The following is a 20411-nucleotide window of genomic DNA, read 5'->3' on the forward strand; positions in this document are numbered from 1 at the left end:
AGTCCCCAGGAAAGCACGATGAGCTGCTTCAACCACTATTGCCCAGCTGCACTCACATCCACTGTGATGAAGTGCTTTGAGAGGTTGGTCATGGGCAGCATCAAGTCCTGCCGTAGCAAGGATCTCAATCCGCTGCAATTTGCCTACAACAATCTCACTGGCTTTCCACTCAGTCTTGGATCACCCAGACAATTATCAATACCTACATCAGACTGCTGTTAATTGATTACAGTTCAGCATTCAACACCATCAGTATTAATCAACAAGCTCCAAAACCTGGGCATCTGTACCTCCCTCTGCAACTGAATCCTTGAATTCCTCATCAGGAGACCAACATTAGTGTGGATTAAAAATAGCATTTCCTCCTCTCTGACAATCAACACTGGCACACCTCAAGGTTGCATGCTTAACTCACTGTTCTACACTCTCTACACTCACAACTGTGACTGTGAGCTGTGCTTAACCCCATCTATAAATATGCCAATGACACAGCTACTGTTGGAAGAATTTCAGATGGTAACGTGTCAGTTTACAGGAGCAAAATGCATCAGCTGATTAAATGGTATTGCAACAACAACCTTGCACTCAATGTCAGTAAGACCAAGGAACTGATTGTGAACTTCAGGAAGGGGAAGAACAGGGAGAAAATTCAGGAATCAGAGGTGCAAAGGGGCTTTGAAGACCTTATGCAAGAATTTCTAAAGGTTGAGTCGATGATAAGAAAGCCAAATACAATTTTGGCATTCATTTCAAGAGGGCTAAAATACAAAGCAAGCATGTAATACTGTCTCTTTAAAAGGCATTGGTCAAACCACACTCAGAGCAGTGTGGGCTTTGAACCACTTGTCTAACAAAGGATGTGCTAGCATTGCAGAGGGTCCAGAGGAAGTTCACAAGAATGATCCTGGGAATGAAAGGTTAACATACAAGGAACATCTCATGGCTCTGGGGCTGTACTTACTGGCATTTAAAAGAATAAGGGAGGGGAGATCTCATTAACACCTACTGAATATTGAAAGGCCTAGATAGAGGGGATGTGGAGAGGATGTTTCCTATATTAGGGACACTAGAACCAGAGGGCATAGCCTTAAATAGAAGAACATGCCTTTAGGACAGATTAGGAAAATTTCTTTTTACCCAGAGGGTGATGAATTTCTGGAATTCATTGCCATAGACAGCCATGGAGGCCAAGTCATTGGGTATATAGGTGTTCCCCCCCCCCCCCTTTACAAAGGTAGAGCGTTCCAATGAAACCTTTCTTAAGCCAAAATGGCATAAAGCGAAGAACCATTAAATTATATGGGGAAAATTTCTGTAAAAGCGAAAATCCTCTTTGTAATGTGAAAACAGGTTACTAATGTAGGTCTTTTGTAAAAGCGAAGTGGCGTAAAGCAAATATTCATAAAGCAGGGGACACCTGAATTTAAGACAGAGGATGGTGTTGAGAGGTTTAATAAATCAGCCACGACAGGATGGCAGAGTGATGGGAAGAATGGCTTAATTCAGCTCCTGTGTTAGGGTTTTATCACCTCCCAACTTCTTACATAATTACCATTCTCCCCCTCACCTGCATCGACCGAACACCCATCAGTTATTCCTCTTACTTACACATATTAGTCATTTCCCCTTTTTCTTTCCAGGCCTAATGAAATGTCTCAACCCAACTGTCCATTCCCTCTAAAGGTGTTGCCTGACCTGCTGAAATCCTTCAGTATTTTGTGTGATGTGCAAAATTGGACAGTTGCCACAATGATCAGCTCCTAATTCTTTTTCCTCACATTACATTGAAGATTAATAATATTTTTATGGAAATTTTACACTCTGTATCAACCAAGCAGACTGATTGTTAAAAGCTCCCTGGGCACCACCAACAAAAATAAATAATTGGCAGTGCACAAGATAAAAACATTTCCAATTTTGCCTTGGGCATTCAAAATGCACCTTAAAGCACTTTAAACAAAATGAACCATTACTGTGGACTCAAGGAAATCTGCAGATGCTGGAAATTCAAACAACACACACAAAATGCTGGTGGAACACAGCAGGTCAGGCGGCATCTATAAGAAGAAGCACTGTTGACGTTTCGGGCCAAGACCCTTCGTCAGGACTAACTGAAAGGAGAGATACTAAGAGATTTGAAAGTAGTGGGGCGAGGGGGAAATGCAAAATGATAGGAGAAGACCGGATGGGGTGGGATGAAGCTAAGAGCTGGAAAGGTGATTGGTGAAAGTGATACAGACCTGGAGAAGGGAAAGGATCATGGGACGGGAGGCCTCAGGAGAAAGAAAGGGTGGGGGGGGGAAGCACCAGAGCGAGATGGAGAACAGGCAGAGAGAGAGAAAAAAACAACTACATATGTCAGGGATGAGGTAAGGGGAGGAGGGGCATTAATGGAAATTAGAGAAGTCAATATTCATGCCATCAGGTTGGAGGCTACCCAGCCAGTATATAAGGTGTTGTTCCTCCAACCTGAGTTTGGATTCATTTTGACAGTAGAGGAGGCCATGGATAGACATGTCAGAATGGGAATGGGACGTGGAATTAAAATGTGTGGCCACTGGGAGATCCTGCTTTCTCTGGCGGACAGAGCGTAGGTGTTTAGCGAAACGGTCTCCCAGTCTGCGTCAGGTCTACCAATACATAAAATGCCACACCAGGAGCACCGGACGTAGTATACCACACCAGCCGACTCACAGGTGAAGTGTCGCCTCACCTGGAAGGACTGTCTGGGGCCCTGAATGGTGGTGAGGGAGGAAGTGTAAGGGCAGGTGTAGCACTTGTTCCATTTACAAGGATAAGTGCCAGGAGGGAGATCGGTGGGAAGGGATGGGGGGGACAAGTGGACAAGGGAGTCGCGTAGGGAGCGATCCCTGCAGAAAGCAGAAAGAGAAGGGGAGGGAAAGATTTGCTGGGTAGTGGGACCCCGTTGGAGGTGGCGAAAATTACAGAGAAAACTGTGGACATGTTTCTTTCTAGTGTAATGGTAACAATGGCTAATTTGTGTATGTTCACTGATCAGTTACTTATTATTTTAAATGTTGGATTAGGACAAAATTTAAAGACACTTGAAAGACTCCCCTACCCCTCCAACCTGACATCTGTGGAATGCTCTGCCTCAGAATGCAGTGCAGGACAATTCCCTGGATGCTTTCAAGAAAGAGTTGGATAGAGCTCTTAAAGATAGTGGAGTCAGAGGATATGGGGAGAAGGCAGGAACGGGGTACTGATTGTGGATGATCAGCCATGATCACAGTGAATGGCGGTGCTGGCTCGAAAGGCCGAATGTAAGTAAACAAATTCAAGGTCATTCACTCTAACTTTACAAATTCCACTCTCCCACAGGTAAAAGTGTACTGCAAGTCTGCATGCAAGCTCCAATAACCATGATTCAAGCTGAGAATTACTTGATCTTGTTTACAATTTAAATTGAAATTTAGTTATGAATTGCACATCTCGAAATAGATTGACATACATAATGTGCATCAAGTGATGAAACAGATAAAAGAATTTGCATCTACAGAATAAATTGTCTTCACTTTCACAGCTTCCCAAAACGCATACTAAAGAAATTGAGTAGAGCAAATTTCAACAAGAGGAATAATGCCAGATAGTCTAAGAGTGGTACTGCTTTTAATAATACCATTTTGTCCAGAAAACAAAACTAAAGTCTGTCACTAATAAGTACATCAAAACATGATTTCATTTCAATGGGAGCCATTGTTATGTTGGGGCAGAGGGAGGAGGAATTCAAATTAGCTGAAACCTTTGTACAGCTGGGTGAGCTTATACCTCTCACTATAATATTGTTCGGGAATCATATTAATTCATAACAATGGTAATACTCCCAAAGGTAAGGCATTCTACATACTGTAAGGAAATTTATGTCCTAGAATCGAGAGTGGGACTTTAACCCAGCACCTACTTATTCAGAAAATAAGATGTGAGCACTAAAAATGAGAAAAATAAGAATGTTTATTACTCTTCTTTCCTTCCCTAACCTTTGCCATTTCCCTGATGCCATCATCATCACCTCTCTAAATCCACAGAAGAAAAACAACCTAAAAAATGTTTTAAGAGAAAGCATTGCACATGCTGGAAATCTGAAATTGAAACAAAATCCTAAAAATACACAAATCAGGTAGCAGCTGTAAAGAGAAATGTGTTTTCAGATTGATGCTTCCTCTTACACCAGGATCTAGTCAAGACCTAAACAGAGCTCAGGTCATACAGTGGACAGAATTGTTTGGGAGTGGAGGTCAGTGTTGGGACTCTACTACAAGATGCAGCATAAACAACATTTTTAAAAATGTTATTTTCTCATGGATCAGAATAATGCAAACCAACCTACTACTGTTTGCTAGCCAAATCTGCAATAATATAGGTTTGATGTGATTCACATTTCTATGGATATAATTCAATTAAGGTTATAATGCTCCGCTTTGTAGTAAGCTAAGCAGTGGCCCAATCAACGGCGGGAGCTGGCAGCCCAATCAGCGGTAGGAGCACACAGCGAATAGGTTTCTCACATGTTGGTGACGCTTATTTAAAAGTGAATTCACGGGTGTTCGGGCTCATTCCGGCAGCCCAATCAGTACTAGCGGCAGAGCACAGAAAGGATGTTTCTCACAGTTCTGTGATGCTTGTTTAAAAGAATTTTGTGGGTGCTCGGGCTCATTCTGGCAGCCCAACCAGCGGCAGGAGCAGAGCACAGGGAGTTAAATAAAACTACAGAAGGAACAAACAATAGAAAATCTGCAGATGCTGGAAATCCAAGCAACACACACAAAATGCCAGAGGTACTCAGCAGGCAAGGCAGCATCTATGGAAAAGAATACAGTTGACGTTTCAGGACAAGACCCTTCAGCAGGACCGATCCCCATTGCTGGGGTGCCCACTGTTGGAAGTAAGCCAGCGGTGAGAGAGTGTCAGCTTTCAGCTCAAAAGAGACATTGGCTCTGGGTAAGTTTCTGTTAAGGTTCCCTTTTTTCCCCTCTTACTGTATGGAGTGTAGCAAATGGCTATTATGCATTCTTCATGCCAGAGGTTGGAGTCCTGTGAGACCCAGAGTCCCCAAGGGAACTACATTTGCATGCAGATCCAGCTGAAGCTCCTTGAAGACCGTGTTAGGGATCTGGAGCAGCAGCTGGATGACCTTCAGCTGGTACTGGAGAGTGAGGAGATAATTGATTAGAGTTACAAGGAAGTAGTCACCCCAAAATTACAGGAGCTGAGTAGCTGGGAGAAATGGAACTGTGAATATGCAGTTAGCGCAGAGAACCCCTGTGGCCATCCCCCTCAGGTATACTATTTTGGATACTGTTGTGGGAGATGATGTCACAGGGGAATGCCACAGGAAGAGGGAGTGGTTTGGCTCTGCTGGTAAAGAATGGCATCTAATCAATAGAAAGATGTGACATAGGATCAAAAGATGTTGAATTCTTGTGGGTGGAGTTAAGAAACTACAAGGGTAAAAGGACCTTGATGGCAGTTACATACTGGCTTCCAGACAGTAGCTGGGACGTAGACCAGAGATTGCAATAGGAAACAGAAAAAGCCTGTCAAAAGGGCAATGTTATGATAGTCATGGGAGATTTCAACATGCAGGTCGATTGGGAAAAGGATTTCAATAGAGTGAGTTTCTTCAATGTCTACAAGATGTCTTTTTAGAGCAGTTTGTCATTGATCTTACTAGGGGATCAGCTATACTGGATTGGGTGTTATGTAATGAACCAGAGGCAATTAGGGCACTATGAACCCTTAGGAGGCAGTGATCACAATATGATTGATTGGGAGAGAGCAAGGTCTGATGTAGCAGTATTTCAGTAAAGGAAATTACAGTGGTATGAGAGAGGAGTTGGCTGAAGTAAATTGGAAAGAGATGCTGGCAGGCAAGACAGCACAGCAACAATGGCATGAATTTCTGGGAAAAGTGAGGAAAGTACAGAATAGATGTATTCCATAAATGAAGAAATACTCAAATGGCAAAATAGTACAACCGTGGCTGACAAGAGAAGTCAAAGCTAATGTAAAAGCAAAAGCGAGGGCATACAATCAAGCAAAAAATAGCCAGAAAATAGAGGCTTGGGAAGCTTTTAAAAACCTACAGAGAGTGACTAAAAGAATCATTAGAAGGGAAAAGATGAAATATGAAAGCAACCTAACAAACAATATCAAAGCAGATAGTAAAAACTTTTTCAAGTATGTAAAAAAATGAGAGAAATAATAATGGTGGGCAAGAAGGCAGATGAACAAAATCAGTATTTTTGCATTCAATGAGAAGGCACTAGTAATATGCCAGACGTTGAAGGGTGTGAGCAAAGAGAAGTGAGTGCAGTTACCATTACAGGCAGGTCATGCTCAAAAAGCTGAAAGACCTAAAGATACATAAGTCACTCAGACCAGATGAACTGCACCGTAGGGTTCTGAAAGTGGTAGCAGTAGAGATTGGAGAGACACATGTAATGATCTTTCAAAAATCACTGGACTCTGGCATTGTGCCAAAGGACTGGAAAATTGCAAATGCCACTCCACTCTTTAAGAAATAAGAACGAAAGCAGAAAGGAAATTATAGACTAGTTCATCTGACCTCAGTGGTTGGAAAGTTGTTAAGGATGAGGTTATGGAGTACTTGGGAAACACGGGACAAGATAGGACAAAGTCAGCATGATTTCCTTATGGGAAAATCTTGCTTGATGAACCTGTTGGAATTCTTTGGGGAGATTACAAGTAGAATAAAGAGGATGCAGTGGATGTTGTATATTTGGACTTCCAGAAGACGTTTGACAAGATGCCACAGATGAGGCTCCTTACAAAGTTAAGAGCCCATGGTATTATAGGAAAGTTACTGGCATGGTTAGAGCATTGGCTGATTGATAGGAGGTGGTGTCTAGGAATAAAACGATCCTTTTCTGATTGGCTGTCTGTGACTAGTGGTGTTCTGCAGGAAAATGCACTAACTACATTCGACAAAGTTAAAAATTCTTTTGAGAAAAATGATAATATCTCAGGGCTCCCTTAGTTAACTTTGTCTTGTTGACTTCTAGGAAGGTTGCAGAGAATTATTTCGATAAATATAGTTTCCAAATTATCTTACTGTGCTTCAAAACCTGGTTGAGTTTTTTTGCAATGTTATTCTCTATCTTAATCAACTTTAACTAACTTGCAGTCATATTCAAACTATTAGATTATTTTAACCCAATCAGTTCAAGGTGTCAAAATATGTCAATTATTTACAAAGTTCTCCCAGCATTCTGCAGAGTTTGCTTCTAAATGGAGTTAATCAACTTAAAAGAAAATCAAATCAAAGCTGTAAATTTAGCATCCTGTAATTTTATTGCTGCAAAAACATGACAAGGAAATCAAGTAGAGTAAGCGTTCACATTATTTTGTCAGCATCAAAATCCATGACACTACTTAAGAGCTCCCTTAAATCTTTTTATTTAGTTCTAATCAGTGTGGCTAATTTTAGACATTTTGTTTTATAGATTTTTGATGAGAAATACAAATTAAGATATAGGAGAATTTGTTTTGCAGTTGCTCCCAGTGTGATATGCACCTTATGGAATATTTTAACTTTTTGTACTCTATTGCTCTGTTATGGTACATATGTTGGTAAAATGACTCCAAATCATTCTCTGGAATTTTTTTTAAATTCCATAATAGTGAAAGACTCTTGGTAATGTTGGTATCAATATCATTCAGGTCCAAATTTACATCAATTTAGAAAGCACCACTGTTTAAAAGCGATCAGAAGTTTCAAACTAAATGCAGTAGTCACCAACATACCAATTGCTTTGGCTGCATCATATGCCTCTTGTGGCGTACAGACAACTTTCCCCATTGGTACAGAGATACCAGCATCCTCCAGTAATCGAATATTCAAGTATTCATGCAAGGAAAGGTTCCTTTGCTGCTGTTGATTTTGCCGCATGCTGAAGACTGAAAGCAATCCAGAAGATCCACCAAGTCCCTAAACAATTTGAAACAAATTATTTTTTTTTTTAAAGATCAATTATAATTTGTCCTATTTTATATCAAAAACTTCTAATTTTCAGAAATGGTATTAATCATTATCAAAATCAATTTACAGGTCTAATCTAGAGCCCGGGGAGTTTGACAGTTATTACTGCACCTGCTAAACATATACAGTAATCCAAAATTTTTTTAAAGTAGGTTAACAAATCTGACTCAAATGAACCTGATAGCTGCACTATTATACACATCAAACTTAAGGTTAAAAGCGCATTGCTTGAACACTCCATAAAATGTTGCACAATATGACCACTGACCTTGACAATAGCTGGCCACCGGTTATTTTCAGCTATTTTAACATTAAATAAAAACAAGGAGTTGCTGGTAGACATTAGATTGTGTGGAGTTGCACTAGTGGGAACCCTTTCAGTAAATTAAAACAACTTTCAACTTTATAACTTAGTTAAAACAAAAACAGGAGAAAACAAGTTTGAAGGCAATATTTGGAAGTGGCTGGCTAAACCAAATTACTTGCATTAGATGTAAACAGCAGTTCGAACAAAATTAGGGCATCTGATCAAGTTCAGACCAGTATTTATTATCCATCCTCAGTTGCCCTTAAGAATGAGAGATGAATGAATTTTTTCAACTGCTGTTGTCCTTCAAGTGAAGGCATTCCCACAGTACTGTCAGAATGCCATGGAACTTTAAGGTAATTCTGGGATTGGTGGCATTGCTACATGCCTTCCCATGCACCTTCTGCTGACTTTTAAAAATAAAAGTGACTTATTAAGCAACTTCTAATGTTTTTGCTGGCTACAATAAAACTATGAAAGAAAACCTGTAAAAGACAGTAAAGAACTAAATCAATCAGCTGATGGAAGAACTCAAACAGCTACAAAAGCTAGTTGCATGTGCTATTTGAATTAGGTACATTAGTTTTTATTCATGAAGTGGTCCATTGAGTTCTTGAAAAAGTAAACAACTAATCCATCCCAGAAGAATCAGTCTGAATGTTACACATACAGAGCTTTATTTATATCTAGTTGCTTTATAATAAAGCATCTCAAACATAGAAAACAGTAGACCATTGAGTCTTTCAAGTCTGCTCTGCCAGTTAGTATCATGGCTAATCACCCAAAATCCTGCTCCTGCTTTCTGCCAGTACCCCTTTATCTCTTTCATATATTGAATATAAGCAATCATTTAATTTAAGAGACTACTAGACAGACTTAAGGAATTTAAGGTGGGGGGTTATATGGGAGGCAGGGTTTAAGGGTCGGCACAACACTGTGGGTCGAATGGCCTGGACTGTGCTATATTGTTCTATGTGGCCTCACTTCCTTCCATGGAAGAACTGCAATGGAGATGAGAGGTTGTACAGTTGCAAGATATACCAGCTAGTTGTGGTGTCACAGCAACAATCTTATGCTCAACATTAATAAGAACAAAGAGCAATTGTGAACTTCAGAAAGGATAAGACAAAGGATCCCACATAGAGGGATCAGAAGTTGAGTGAGTGAGCAATTTCAAGTTCTTGGGTGTCAAGATCTCTGAGGATCTAAACTGGTCCCAGCATATCGACACAGCTATATTTCATTAGGAGTCATCTAAAACACTTGAAAACTTCTCTCGATGTACCATGTATGATGATAAGCTACATAAGTGGGGATGCTGGAGGAGAGAGGGAGGGGCTGCTGCACAGGACTGAAAGCTACAGAAAGTTGTAAAATTAATCAGCTCCATCTTGGGTACTAGCATCCTTAGTATGCAAGACATCTTCAAGGAGCAATGCCTCAGAAAGTCAATGTCCATTATTAAGGACCCCATCATCCAGAGCATGCCCTCTTCTTATTGTTACTGTCAGGGAGGTGGTACAGAAACCTGAAGGCACACACTCAGCGATTCAGGAACACCTTCTTCCCCTCTGCCATACAATTCCATATAACCATATAACAATTACAGCACAGAAACAAGCCATCTCGGCCCTTCTAGTCCATGCCGAACACTTACTCTCACCTAGTCCCACTCAGCCCATAACCTTCCATTCCTTTCCTGTCCATATACCTATCCAAATTTTTTATTTTATTTTTCTTAATGACAAAATCAAACCTGCCTCTACCACTTCTACTGGAAGCTCGTTCCACATAGCTACCACTCTCTGAGTAAAGTACCCCCTTGTGTTACTCCTAAACTTTTGCCCCCTAACTCTCAACTCATGTCCTTTTGTTTGAATCGCCCCTACTCTCAATGGAAAAAGCCTAGCCACGTCAACTCTATCTATCCCCCCCCCCCATAATTTTAAATACCTCTATCAAGTCCCCCTTCAACCTTCTATGCTCCAAAGAATAAAGACCTAATTTGTTCAACCTTTCTCTGTAACTTAGGTGCTGAAAGCCAGGTAACATTCTAGTAAATCTTCTCTGTATTCTCTCTATTTTGTTGACATCTTTCCTATAATTTGGTAACCAGAGCTGTACACAATACCCCAAATTCAGCCTCACCAATGCCTTGTACAATTTTAACATTACATCCCAACTCCTATACTGAATGCTCTGATTTATAAAGGCCAGCATACCAAAAGCTTTCTTCACCACCCTATCCACATTAGATTTCACCTTCAGGGAACTATGCACCATTATTCCTAAATCACTCTGTTCTACTGCATTCTTCAATGTCCTACTATTTACCATGCATGTCCTATTTTGACTAGTCCTACCAAAATGTAGCACCTCACACTTATCAGCATTAAACTCCATCTGCCATCTTCTAACTGGCCTAAATCTCTCTGCAAGCTTTGAAAACCTACTTCATTATCCACAACGCCACCTATCTTAGTATCATCTGCATACTTACTAATCCAATTTACCACCCCATCATCCAGATTATTAATGTATATGACAAACAATGATGCAACTCTATAAAACTCTAGATAGGTGGGCAAGGCATCAGACTAGTAACCTGAAGGTCACTGGTTCGAGCCTCAGCTGAGGCAGCGTGTTTGTGTCCTTGAGCAAGGCACTTAACAACACATTGCTCTGCGACGTCACCGGTGCCAAGCTGCATGGGTCCTAGTGCCCTTACCTTGGACAACATTGGTGGCGTGGAGAGGGGAAGGCCTGCAGCTTGGGCAACTGCCAGTCTCCCATACAACCCTGCCCAGGCCTGCGCCCTGGAAACTCCAGGCGCAGATCCATGGTCTCTCGAGACCGACAGATGCCACCATAGGCCACACTTGGAGTACTGTGTCCAGTTCTGGTCGCCTCACTATAGGAAGGATGTGGAAGCATTGGAAAGGGTACAGAGGAGATTTACCAGGATGCTGCCTGGTTTACAGAGTATGGATTATGACCAGAGATTAAGGGAGCTAGGGCTTTACTCTTTGGAGAGGAGAGTGAGAGGAGACATGATAGAGGTGTACAAGATATTAAGAGGAATAGATAGAGTGGACAGCCAGCACCTCTTCCCCAGGGCACCACTGCTCAGTACAAGAGGACATGGCTTTAAAGTAAGGGGAGGGAAGTTCAAGGGGGATATTAGAGGAAGGTTTTTCACTCAGAGAGTGGTTGGTGCGTGGAATGCACTGCCTGAGTCACTGGTGGAGGCAGATACACTAGTGAAGTTTAAGACTACTAGACAGGTACATGGAAGAATTTAAGGTGGGGGGTTATATGGGAGGCAGGGTTTGAGGGTCGGCACAACATTGTGGGCCGAAGGGCCTGTAATGTGCTGTACTATTCTATGTTCTAACAACATTGGACCCAGTACAGATCCCTGAGGCACACTAGTCACCGGCCTCCAACCTGACAAACAGTTATCCACTATTCCTAAATGGACATTGAACCCATGAACACCACCTCACCTTATTTTGTTAAAATATGTATTATTTCTGCTTTTGCACCACTTTAATCATATACACATATATACACTTACTATAACTGATTTGTTTATTTTTTCCCTATATTGTCATATATTGCATTGAGCTGCTGCTGCTAAGTTAACAAATTTCACAACACATGCTGGTGATAATAAACCTGATTCTGATTCTGAAGTTCACCACTCTCTGCCAAGGGAGTTTTCCGCCACCACTGTGATAGAGGTACATTCCACCTCAGGCCAATGTCAGACAGGCTCTGGAGGAGCTAAGTACCATAATCAGCAGTCATGAAGCAGGCTCCCTTGATGTAGGGGATTTCAACTAGTCCAGTTTGAAGAAGTCTATGAACGACTACCAACCTATCAGAGGAGCTAACACACTTGACCAGTTATACCACCATCAAGAGCACTTACCATGGAATCCCAGACCTACACTCTGATGACCTGACTCTACTTCTACTCCCAGCATTTAGGCAGACACTAAAGAACACAGCACCAGTGGTGTGAAGCAAGAAGATATGTCAAAGGAGGCAGAGCAGTACTTACAGGACTGCTTTGAGTCAGTGGACTGGACAACATTCAGGAACTCATCTTTGACTCTGAATGAACATCCCAGTTGTCACCAACTGCATCACGACCTATGTGGACGAGCTTGTGACTGAGAAATTACCAAAAGCCATTGATGAAGCAGGAGATTCGTAATCTACTGCAGGCGAGATCTGTGCATTCAAGACCGGTGGTCCAGAACTATACAAGCAGTCCAGGTATGACCAGTAGAAGGCTATTTTATGGCTGTTTTGAGAGGCAGAATCAAAAGCATGTCAGCTCTGGCAGGGTTTGTAGGCCATTACTTCTTAGAAGGTGAAACTTAACATCATGAGTGACTGTGATGCTTCACTCTCAGATGAGCTTAATGCCTTTTATGCTCGCTTTGAAAGGGAGAATAACTACACCTATGCAAACCCCTGCAGCACCTGGTAACCCTGTGTTTCTGTCTCAGAGGCCAACATCAAAACATCTTTCAAGAGGGTGAACCCTCGCAAGGCGTCAGGCCGATTGTGTACCTGGTAGGGAACTGAAAACCTGTGCCAACCAACTAGTGGTGTATTCAAGTTCATCTTCAATTCCTCACTGCTGCAGTCAGAGATTCCCACCTGCTTCAAAAAAGCGACAATCTTGGCACTGTCCAAGATGAGCAGGGTGAGCTACCTCAATGACTATCACTCAGTTGCACTCACATCTAGTGACGAAGTGCTTTGAGAGAGAATGGTCATGACCAGAATATACTCCTGCCTAAACAAGGATCTAGACTCAATGCAATTCGCAGATAGCCACAATAGGTCTTCAGCAGGTGTAATCTCACTGGCTGTCCACTCAGCCTTACTGTAATTTAAAAATTTTTAAATTATGATGCATTGCAATGTACAAATGCCGCTAAGTAACAAATTTCTCGATACATGGCCAGTTGCCAATCCAGACATTAGAAGTTTTGAGAGGAAGGAACTTCTATCAGGTGCACTGCCCAAGCACAAAAGACGGCAGTGGGACGGTACAGAGAAAAGGAGCTTTGACTAGTGACCAATCGTCATTTGCAATTGATTAGCAAGAGCAAATTAAAGAAAGGCAGAGGCAAGCACAGCGGCTATTGTCGCAGAGCCCATCGCCTGAGTGGTCAGAGTGGTGATCTTGAGGCTTTAGCTCTTTGAGGCTGCTGCGAAGAGAGGCTTCAGTCAGAGAAAGCAAAAATAAAAAGCACTAGATTAAGTTTTTTTTTCCTTCCCTTCTTTATATCTCCTCAGCTAGGATAGTGGGGATGCCAGGATGGATAGCTGAATGCTTCTCTTGGGGATGTGGCTTCTAACAATCTACGTAAAGGAATCTGGAAGTGGATGAACTCTGGACCATTCAGGAGGCTGAGGGGGTGATAGATAGGACATAGACAGAGGAAGTTACACCAAAGATGCAGGACACAGGAGACTGGGTGACAGTCACGAAAGGGGAAGGGATTAAGGAGCCAGTGCAACGTAGCCCTGTGGCCAGCCACCTCAACAACAGGTACTGCCTATCAATTTGAATACTGTTGGGGAGGGGAGGGAGGGAAATGACTGAACAGAGGAAAGACACAGTGGTCGGGACACTGTCACTGAGTCTGCCTTTGTGACTCAGAAGGGAAGGAAGAAGAAAAGGCATCCTATGGTGATAGGGGATTCGTGAGCTAGGGGAACAAACAGGAGGTTCTCTGAGCAAGAACGAGATTCCTGGATGGTACATTGCCTCCTGGGTGCCAGGGTCCAGAATTTCTTGGAGCAAGTCCTCAGCATTCTTAAGTAGGAGGGTGAACAGCCAAAAATCATGGACCACATAGGTATCAATTACATGGATAGGACGAGTGACAAGGTTCAGCATAGGGAGTTCAGGGAGTTAGGTGCCAAGTTAAAGGGCAGGAGCTCCAGGGTTGTGATCTCAGGATTGCTACCTGTGTCACGTGCTAGTGAGGCCAGAACTGGGAAGTTTAATATGTGACTAAGGAGTTAGTGTAGGAGGGTAGGCGTAAGATTTTTGGATCATTGTATTCTCTTCCAGGGAAGGCAGGACCTGAACAGAAGGGATGGTTTACAACTGAACTGGAGGGGTCTAATATCCTAGCAGGGAGGTTTAATGCTGCACAGTGGGGTTTAAACTACAGTTGCAGGGGAATAGGAACCAGAGTGCCAGAAAAGTTAGTGGAGAGGTTGTTGAGGCAGATGTTGGTGAAACTTCAAATCAATTTACGAATCAAAAGGTTGAGTGTGTTGCATTTATTTCAATGCAAGAAATATCGTAAGAAAGACAGATAATAGTGCTGAAGATGAGGTAGCTGGTTTACAAACAGAGGCTGGTGTAGTAAGTAGAGGCTGTTGATAGGGCAAAATTGCAGTCAACAGGATGAGTTGCAATGTAAAAGGTGGACAAAATCATAAAGGGTAAATACAGGACTGAAGATGTTATGTTTGAATGCGCACAGTATACAGAATAAGGGAGATGAGCTTGCAGCGCAATTGTAGATCAGCAAGTATGACTTTGTAGGCATCACTGAATCATGCCTGAAAGAAGATCATAGCTGGGATGTCCAAGCATGTCCAAGGATACACACTGTATTAAAAGGACAGACAAGAAGGCAGAGGGGAGGCGTTGCTCTGTTGACAAAAAAATGAAATCAAATTAGTCAAAAAGGTGTTGAATCAATGTGCACAGATCTATGGAACTGCAAGGGTGAAAAGACCCTGGTAGGATTTGTATACAGATCCTCAAACGGCAGTAAGGATGTGGCCTGCAAATTACAATGGGAGATAGAAAATACATGCCAAAAGGGCAATGTTACAATAGTCATGGGGGACTTCAATAAATAGATTGAGAAAAATCAGGCTTACTCCACTGTAACATTGATACATCTAACTTTCGCTTCTCCTTCTCAAACTGTGGTGTAAATTCAATCAAATTATGATCACTTGCCCATAAGGGTTCTTTTACCTTCAGCTCTCTAATCAATTCTAATTCATTACACAACACCCAATCTGGAATAGCTGATTTCCCCTAGTGGGCTCAACCACAAGCTGCTCTAAAAAGCATTCTCGTAAGCACTCTAGAAATTTCCCTTCCTGGAATCCAGCACAAATCTAATTTTCCCATTCTATCTGCACATTGAAATCTCCAGGCGAGATATACCCCTGGCTACTGTGGGAAGCAAGGGATGAGATTGCTGAGCCTCTGGCAATGATCTTCGCATCATCAATGGGGACAGGAGAGGTTCTGGAGGATTGCAGATGTTGTTCCCTTATTCAAGAAAGGTATTAGAGATAGCCCAGGAAATTATAGACCAATGAGTCTTACTTCAGTGGTTGGTAAGTTGATGAAGAAGATCCTGAGAGGCAAGATTTATGAACACTTGGAGAAGCATAACATGATTAGGAATAGTCTGCATGGCTTTGTCAAAGGCAGGTCGTGCCTTATGAGCCCGATTGAATTTTTTGGGGATGTGACAAAACACATTGATGAAGGTAGAGCAATAGATGTATGGATTTCAGCAAGGCTTTTGATAAGGTACCACATGCAAGGCATATTGAGAAAGTAAGAAGGCATGGGATCAAGGGGATCCAGAACTGACTTGCACACAGAAGGCAAATAATAGTTGTAGACAGGTCATAATTCTGCATGGAGGTTGATCAGTGTTGTGTCTCAGGGATCTTTTCTGGGATTCCTTCTCTTCGTGATTTTTATAAATGACCTAGATGAGGAAATGGAGGGATGGGTTAGTAGATTTGCTGCTGACACAAAACTTGGGGGTGTTGTGGATAGTGTGGAGGGCTGTCAGAGCTTACAGCAAGACATTGATAGGATGCAAAACTGGGCTGAGAAGTGGCAGATGGAGTTCAACCCAGATAAGTGTGAGGTGGTTCATTTTGGTAGGTCAAATATGATGGCAGAATATAGATTAATGGTAAGGCTCTTGGCAGTGCGGAGGATCAGAGGGATCTTGGGGTCCAAGTCCATAGGACACTCAAAGCTGCTGCACAGGTTGACTGTATGGTTAAAGGCCTATTTATACTTCTGCGTTGAATTTACACTGTAGGTACAGCGTAGCCGCGTACCCTACGCTGTAGCCTGACACACACCTCCCCAAAAATGTAACTACGCATCGTGGCGACACAGACCAAAACTGTGATTGGTCCGCTTGGTAGCATCGCATTTCTTCCTACGCATTTCCGGTTGTTTCTGGATCATGAACCAAATTGTCAAATCTACCTGCTGACATCTGAAAATATTTGATATGCATTTCCTTGTTCATGTCTCTCCAGTGGCTGGACAAGCACAGAAAATTTACCCTCTTTCTGCCTCAATCCGTTCAATGGCCGTACACACCATCTCCTCTGACGTCTTCTCTCTTTTCTGTGTTGCAGTAATTTCAATAAAAGTAACTCTTGTTCAACATTTATTAGCACCAACTCCAACATGATGCGCTCAGTTTCAGTCGCCATTGTTGAAGTACACAAAGAAACTCAACACAGTGGCATAGAAACTCCATTGCCATCTAGCATTTTGGCAATGAATTGCAGAGCAATGCAGACACACCAATGCACAACTATAAATGCTCACAACAGCGTAGGAAACTTGCATAGGCTACGGCATAGAGCCTACACAGAAGTATAAATCAGCCTTAAGGAGGCATATGGTGTATTGGCCTTCATTAACCATGGGATTGAGTTTAGAAGCCAAGAGGTAATGTTGCAGCTATATAGGGCCCTGGTCAGACCCCAATCGGAGTACTGTGCTCAATTCTGGTCACCTCACTACAGGAAAGATGTGGAAACTATAGAAAGGGTGCAGAGGAGATTTACAAAGATATTGCCTGAATTGGCGAGCATGCCTTATGAGAAAAGGTTGAGTGAACTTGGCCTTTTCTCCTTGGAGCAATGGAGGATGAGAGGTGACCTGATAGAGGTATATAAGATGATGAGGCGCATTGATCGTGTAGATAGTCAGAGGCTTTTTCTCCAGGGCTGAAATAGTTGCCACAAGAGGACACAGGTTTAAGGTGCTTGGAAGTAGGCACAGAGGAGATGTCAGGGGTAAGTTAATGCATAGAGTGGTGAGAGCATGGAATGGGTGGCCAGTGACGATGGTGAAAGCGGTTACAATAGGGTCTTTTTAAGAGGCTCTTGCATAGGTACATGGAGCTTAGAAAAATTGAGTGCTATGGGTGACCCAAGGTAATTTCCAAAGTAAGTACATGTTCGGCACAGCATTGTGGGCTGAAGGGCCTGTATTGTGCTGTAGGTTTTCTATGTTTCCATGGCTGCTAGTATTCCACAAAGGTCTATGTTGGGACTGATTCTTTTTACATTATATGTCATTGATTTGGATGATGGAATTGATGGCTTTGTTGCAAAGTTTGCAGATGATTCAAAGATAGGTGGAGGGGCAGGTAGTCTTGAGGAAGTAGAAAGTCTACAAAAGGTCTTATATCAGGAGAATGAGCAAAGAAATGGCAGATGGAATAGTGTCTGAAAATGAAGGGTCATGCAATTTGGTAAAAGAAATGAAAGGGTTGACTATTTTCCAAATACAGTATAGAGAACAGTATACTGTATAGACACAAAGGGACTTGGGAGTCCTTGTGCAGGATTCCCTCAAGGTTAATTTAGTTTGAGTCTGTAGTAAGGAAGGCAAATGCAACGTTAGCATTCATCTCAGAGAACCAGAATACAAAAGCAAGGATATAATATTGTGACTTTATAAAGTACTGGCAAGACCTCACTTAGAGTATTGTGAGCAGTTTGGAGGCCATTTTCTTGGAAAAGATGTGCTGAAACTGGAGAAGGTTCAAAGGAGGTTCACAAAAATGATTCCAGGATTGAATGGCTTGTCATATGAAGGACATTCCCTAGAATTCAGAAGAATGAGGGATGACCTCATTGAAACTTAGTGAATGGTGAAAGACCTTGAATGGATGTGGAGAGGATGTTTCCTATGGTGGAAGAGTCTAAGACCAAAGGACACAGCCTCAGAATAGAGAATGTCCTTTTAGAAAGGAGGAGAAATTTCTTTAGCCAGAGAGTAGTGAATCTGTGGAATTCTTTGTCACAGGCAGCTGCAGAGGCCAAGTCTTTATGTATATTTAAGGCAGAGGTTGATAGATTCTTGATTGTTCAAGACATGAAAGGGTAAGTGGAGAAGGCAGGAGATTGGGGCTAAGAAGAAAATTAGATCAGCCATGATGAAATGGTGGAGCAGACTCAATAGGCCTAATGGCCTAATTCTGCTCCTATATCTTATGGGTTTATGGTCTTATATGCCACCTGATTCTCTCATTAAGAAACGTCTCCTCATCCCAGTCCTCAATGGCTTACCAGGAGTCTGTGGAGCCCCCTGCAATCAGGAACATGTTTCCTGCATGCTGTCTGTCAAGTGCCACTGAGATTTTATGTTTCAACTCCAGGAAATGAATGGTGAACCATCACTGCAGTCCCTCCACTGTAATAACTCTTTTCTCATGCTGATACAATCCCAGGACACTCTCATCAAAGCTTTCTGCAAGTACAGTACGGCATCCCTGGTCCTACACACAAATTCTTTCATTGTCAAAGCACTACTACCAAAAGCATAGAGCAAGCACTGGTAGATTGTTACTCAATGAAATTAAGCATGTATTAGATTATAAAATCATAAAGCACAGAAACGGGCCTTTCAGTTCTTAATTTCATCAATTGGTTTACAAGATCACACAAGTCTTGGTGTACTTCCCATCTCCAACTCTAACACCATTCAGATAATTTGCCCATTTCATAACATAATCTGTCATAAATCAAGCTGTCCAAATCACATTACCACAGGTGGACAAACATTTTATCTGAAAAGGTTTTAAGTGCTTGGTACAAGAAGAGCAATAAATCATCTGCTAGGGGAACTTGGCAGATAATGCAGTATTTAGGGGTGGAAGGGTTTCAACCCAAATGACAGCCATTCCCCCTTTCCTCCTACAGATGCTGCTGAATTCCTCCAACAGTTTGTAGCTCCAGACCTGCAGTCTCTTTTGCCTTCTTTGGGAAAAGAGGAATGAGTTTGTAGAAGAAAAATGTTTTACAGGCAATTACATATTAGAAGATGCACAAAATAAAGATACAGGAACATTAGATTCAGAAGATCACAGCAGCAACAGAAGTAGAGGGAGATCAGACCATGGAGGGATACAACAACTGATAATACTAAATATGAAACTATTGATCAATTAGTAGCCATGAAAAACAATGGGTTGACACCACACTGTAAATTAGGGTACAGACCACAATTCTTAAGAATTTCATAAAAGTCATGGATTTATGCAGCACAGAAACATATCCTTCAACCAATTCACCCATGTTGACCCATGCTCATCTAGTCCCATTTGCCTCCCTTTATCCCATCCTCCTCTAAGCCTCTCCTTCCTTGTACCTATACAAATGCCTTTTAAATATCATATTGTATCTGGCAGCTGTTTGTGTGAAAAAGTTGCCCTTCAAGTTACGAATAAATGTTTCCACTCTGACCTTCAACCTAAATCTAGTTCTTGACCAAACATGCGTACTGAAGATGAAAGGCCAATTCCAGTAGTCAGCAAAAATCACTGAAGCATTTTACTTGCTATGCACAAGCACGGGTTTGAGGTGCAGAAAACAATTACCCAAGTTCAGCAAACAAAAAGTACAGGACCTCCATCAGAAGTAAATATCTCGGAGTAAACAGAACCAGAGCGCTGAGCTGAACACCAAAACTGCCCACCCCCAGAGCACCGGGCACAGATTCCGTCGCCTCGGGCCGGCCCGTCAATGTCACCCACTTTCAACCCATCAGCCGCGCTTTCACTCTGCCGCTAACTGCGGGGCCGGGATCCCGCCACTCGCCTTTGCACGGTGGTAGATGGCGACTATGATGCGACAAAAGCCTCCACCACAATAATGTCCAGTGTGGAAAGTCGCCAACCGACAATAAACTGCCGCCATCCCACTCACACTGCCGTATGGCACATGCGCAGAACTACCTTGCTCCTC

General features: G+C 42.2%; 1 protein-coding gene across 4 annotated transcripts in view; it reads right to left on the reverse strand.

The window, feature by feature from the left end:
- LOC140728039 (succinate--CoA ligase [ADP-forming] subunit beta, mitochondrial-like) overlaps positions 1 to 20381 on the reverse strand; it is a 188975-nt gene extending 168594 nt beyond the window's left edge. For all 4 annotated transcript variants that reach the window (XM_073046161.1, XM_073046162.1, XM_073046160.1 and 1 more), the window contains exons 1-2: positions 20265 to 20381; positions 7786 to 7969 (exon numbers count right to left, since the gene is read on the reverse strand). In XM_073046161.1, the coding sequence (XP_072902262.1) occupies positions 7786 to 7969; positions 20265 to 20363 (283 nt within the window). In that variant the 5' untranslated portion in view covers positions 20364 to 20381. The remainder of the gene's footprint in view (positions 1 to 7785; positions 7970 to 20264) is intronic.
- Positions 20382 to 20411: the final 30 nt, after the last annotated feature.

The sequence above is a fragment of the Hemitrygon akajei genome, chromosome 5 (assembly GCF_048418815.1).
Source record: "Hemitrygon akajei chromosome 5, sHemAka1.3, whole genome shotgun sequence".
NCBI lineage: Eukaryota > Metazoa > Chordata > Chondrichthyes > Myliobatiformes > Dasyatidae > Hemitrygon > Hemitrygon akajei.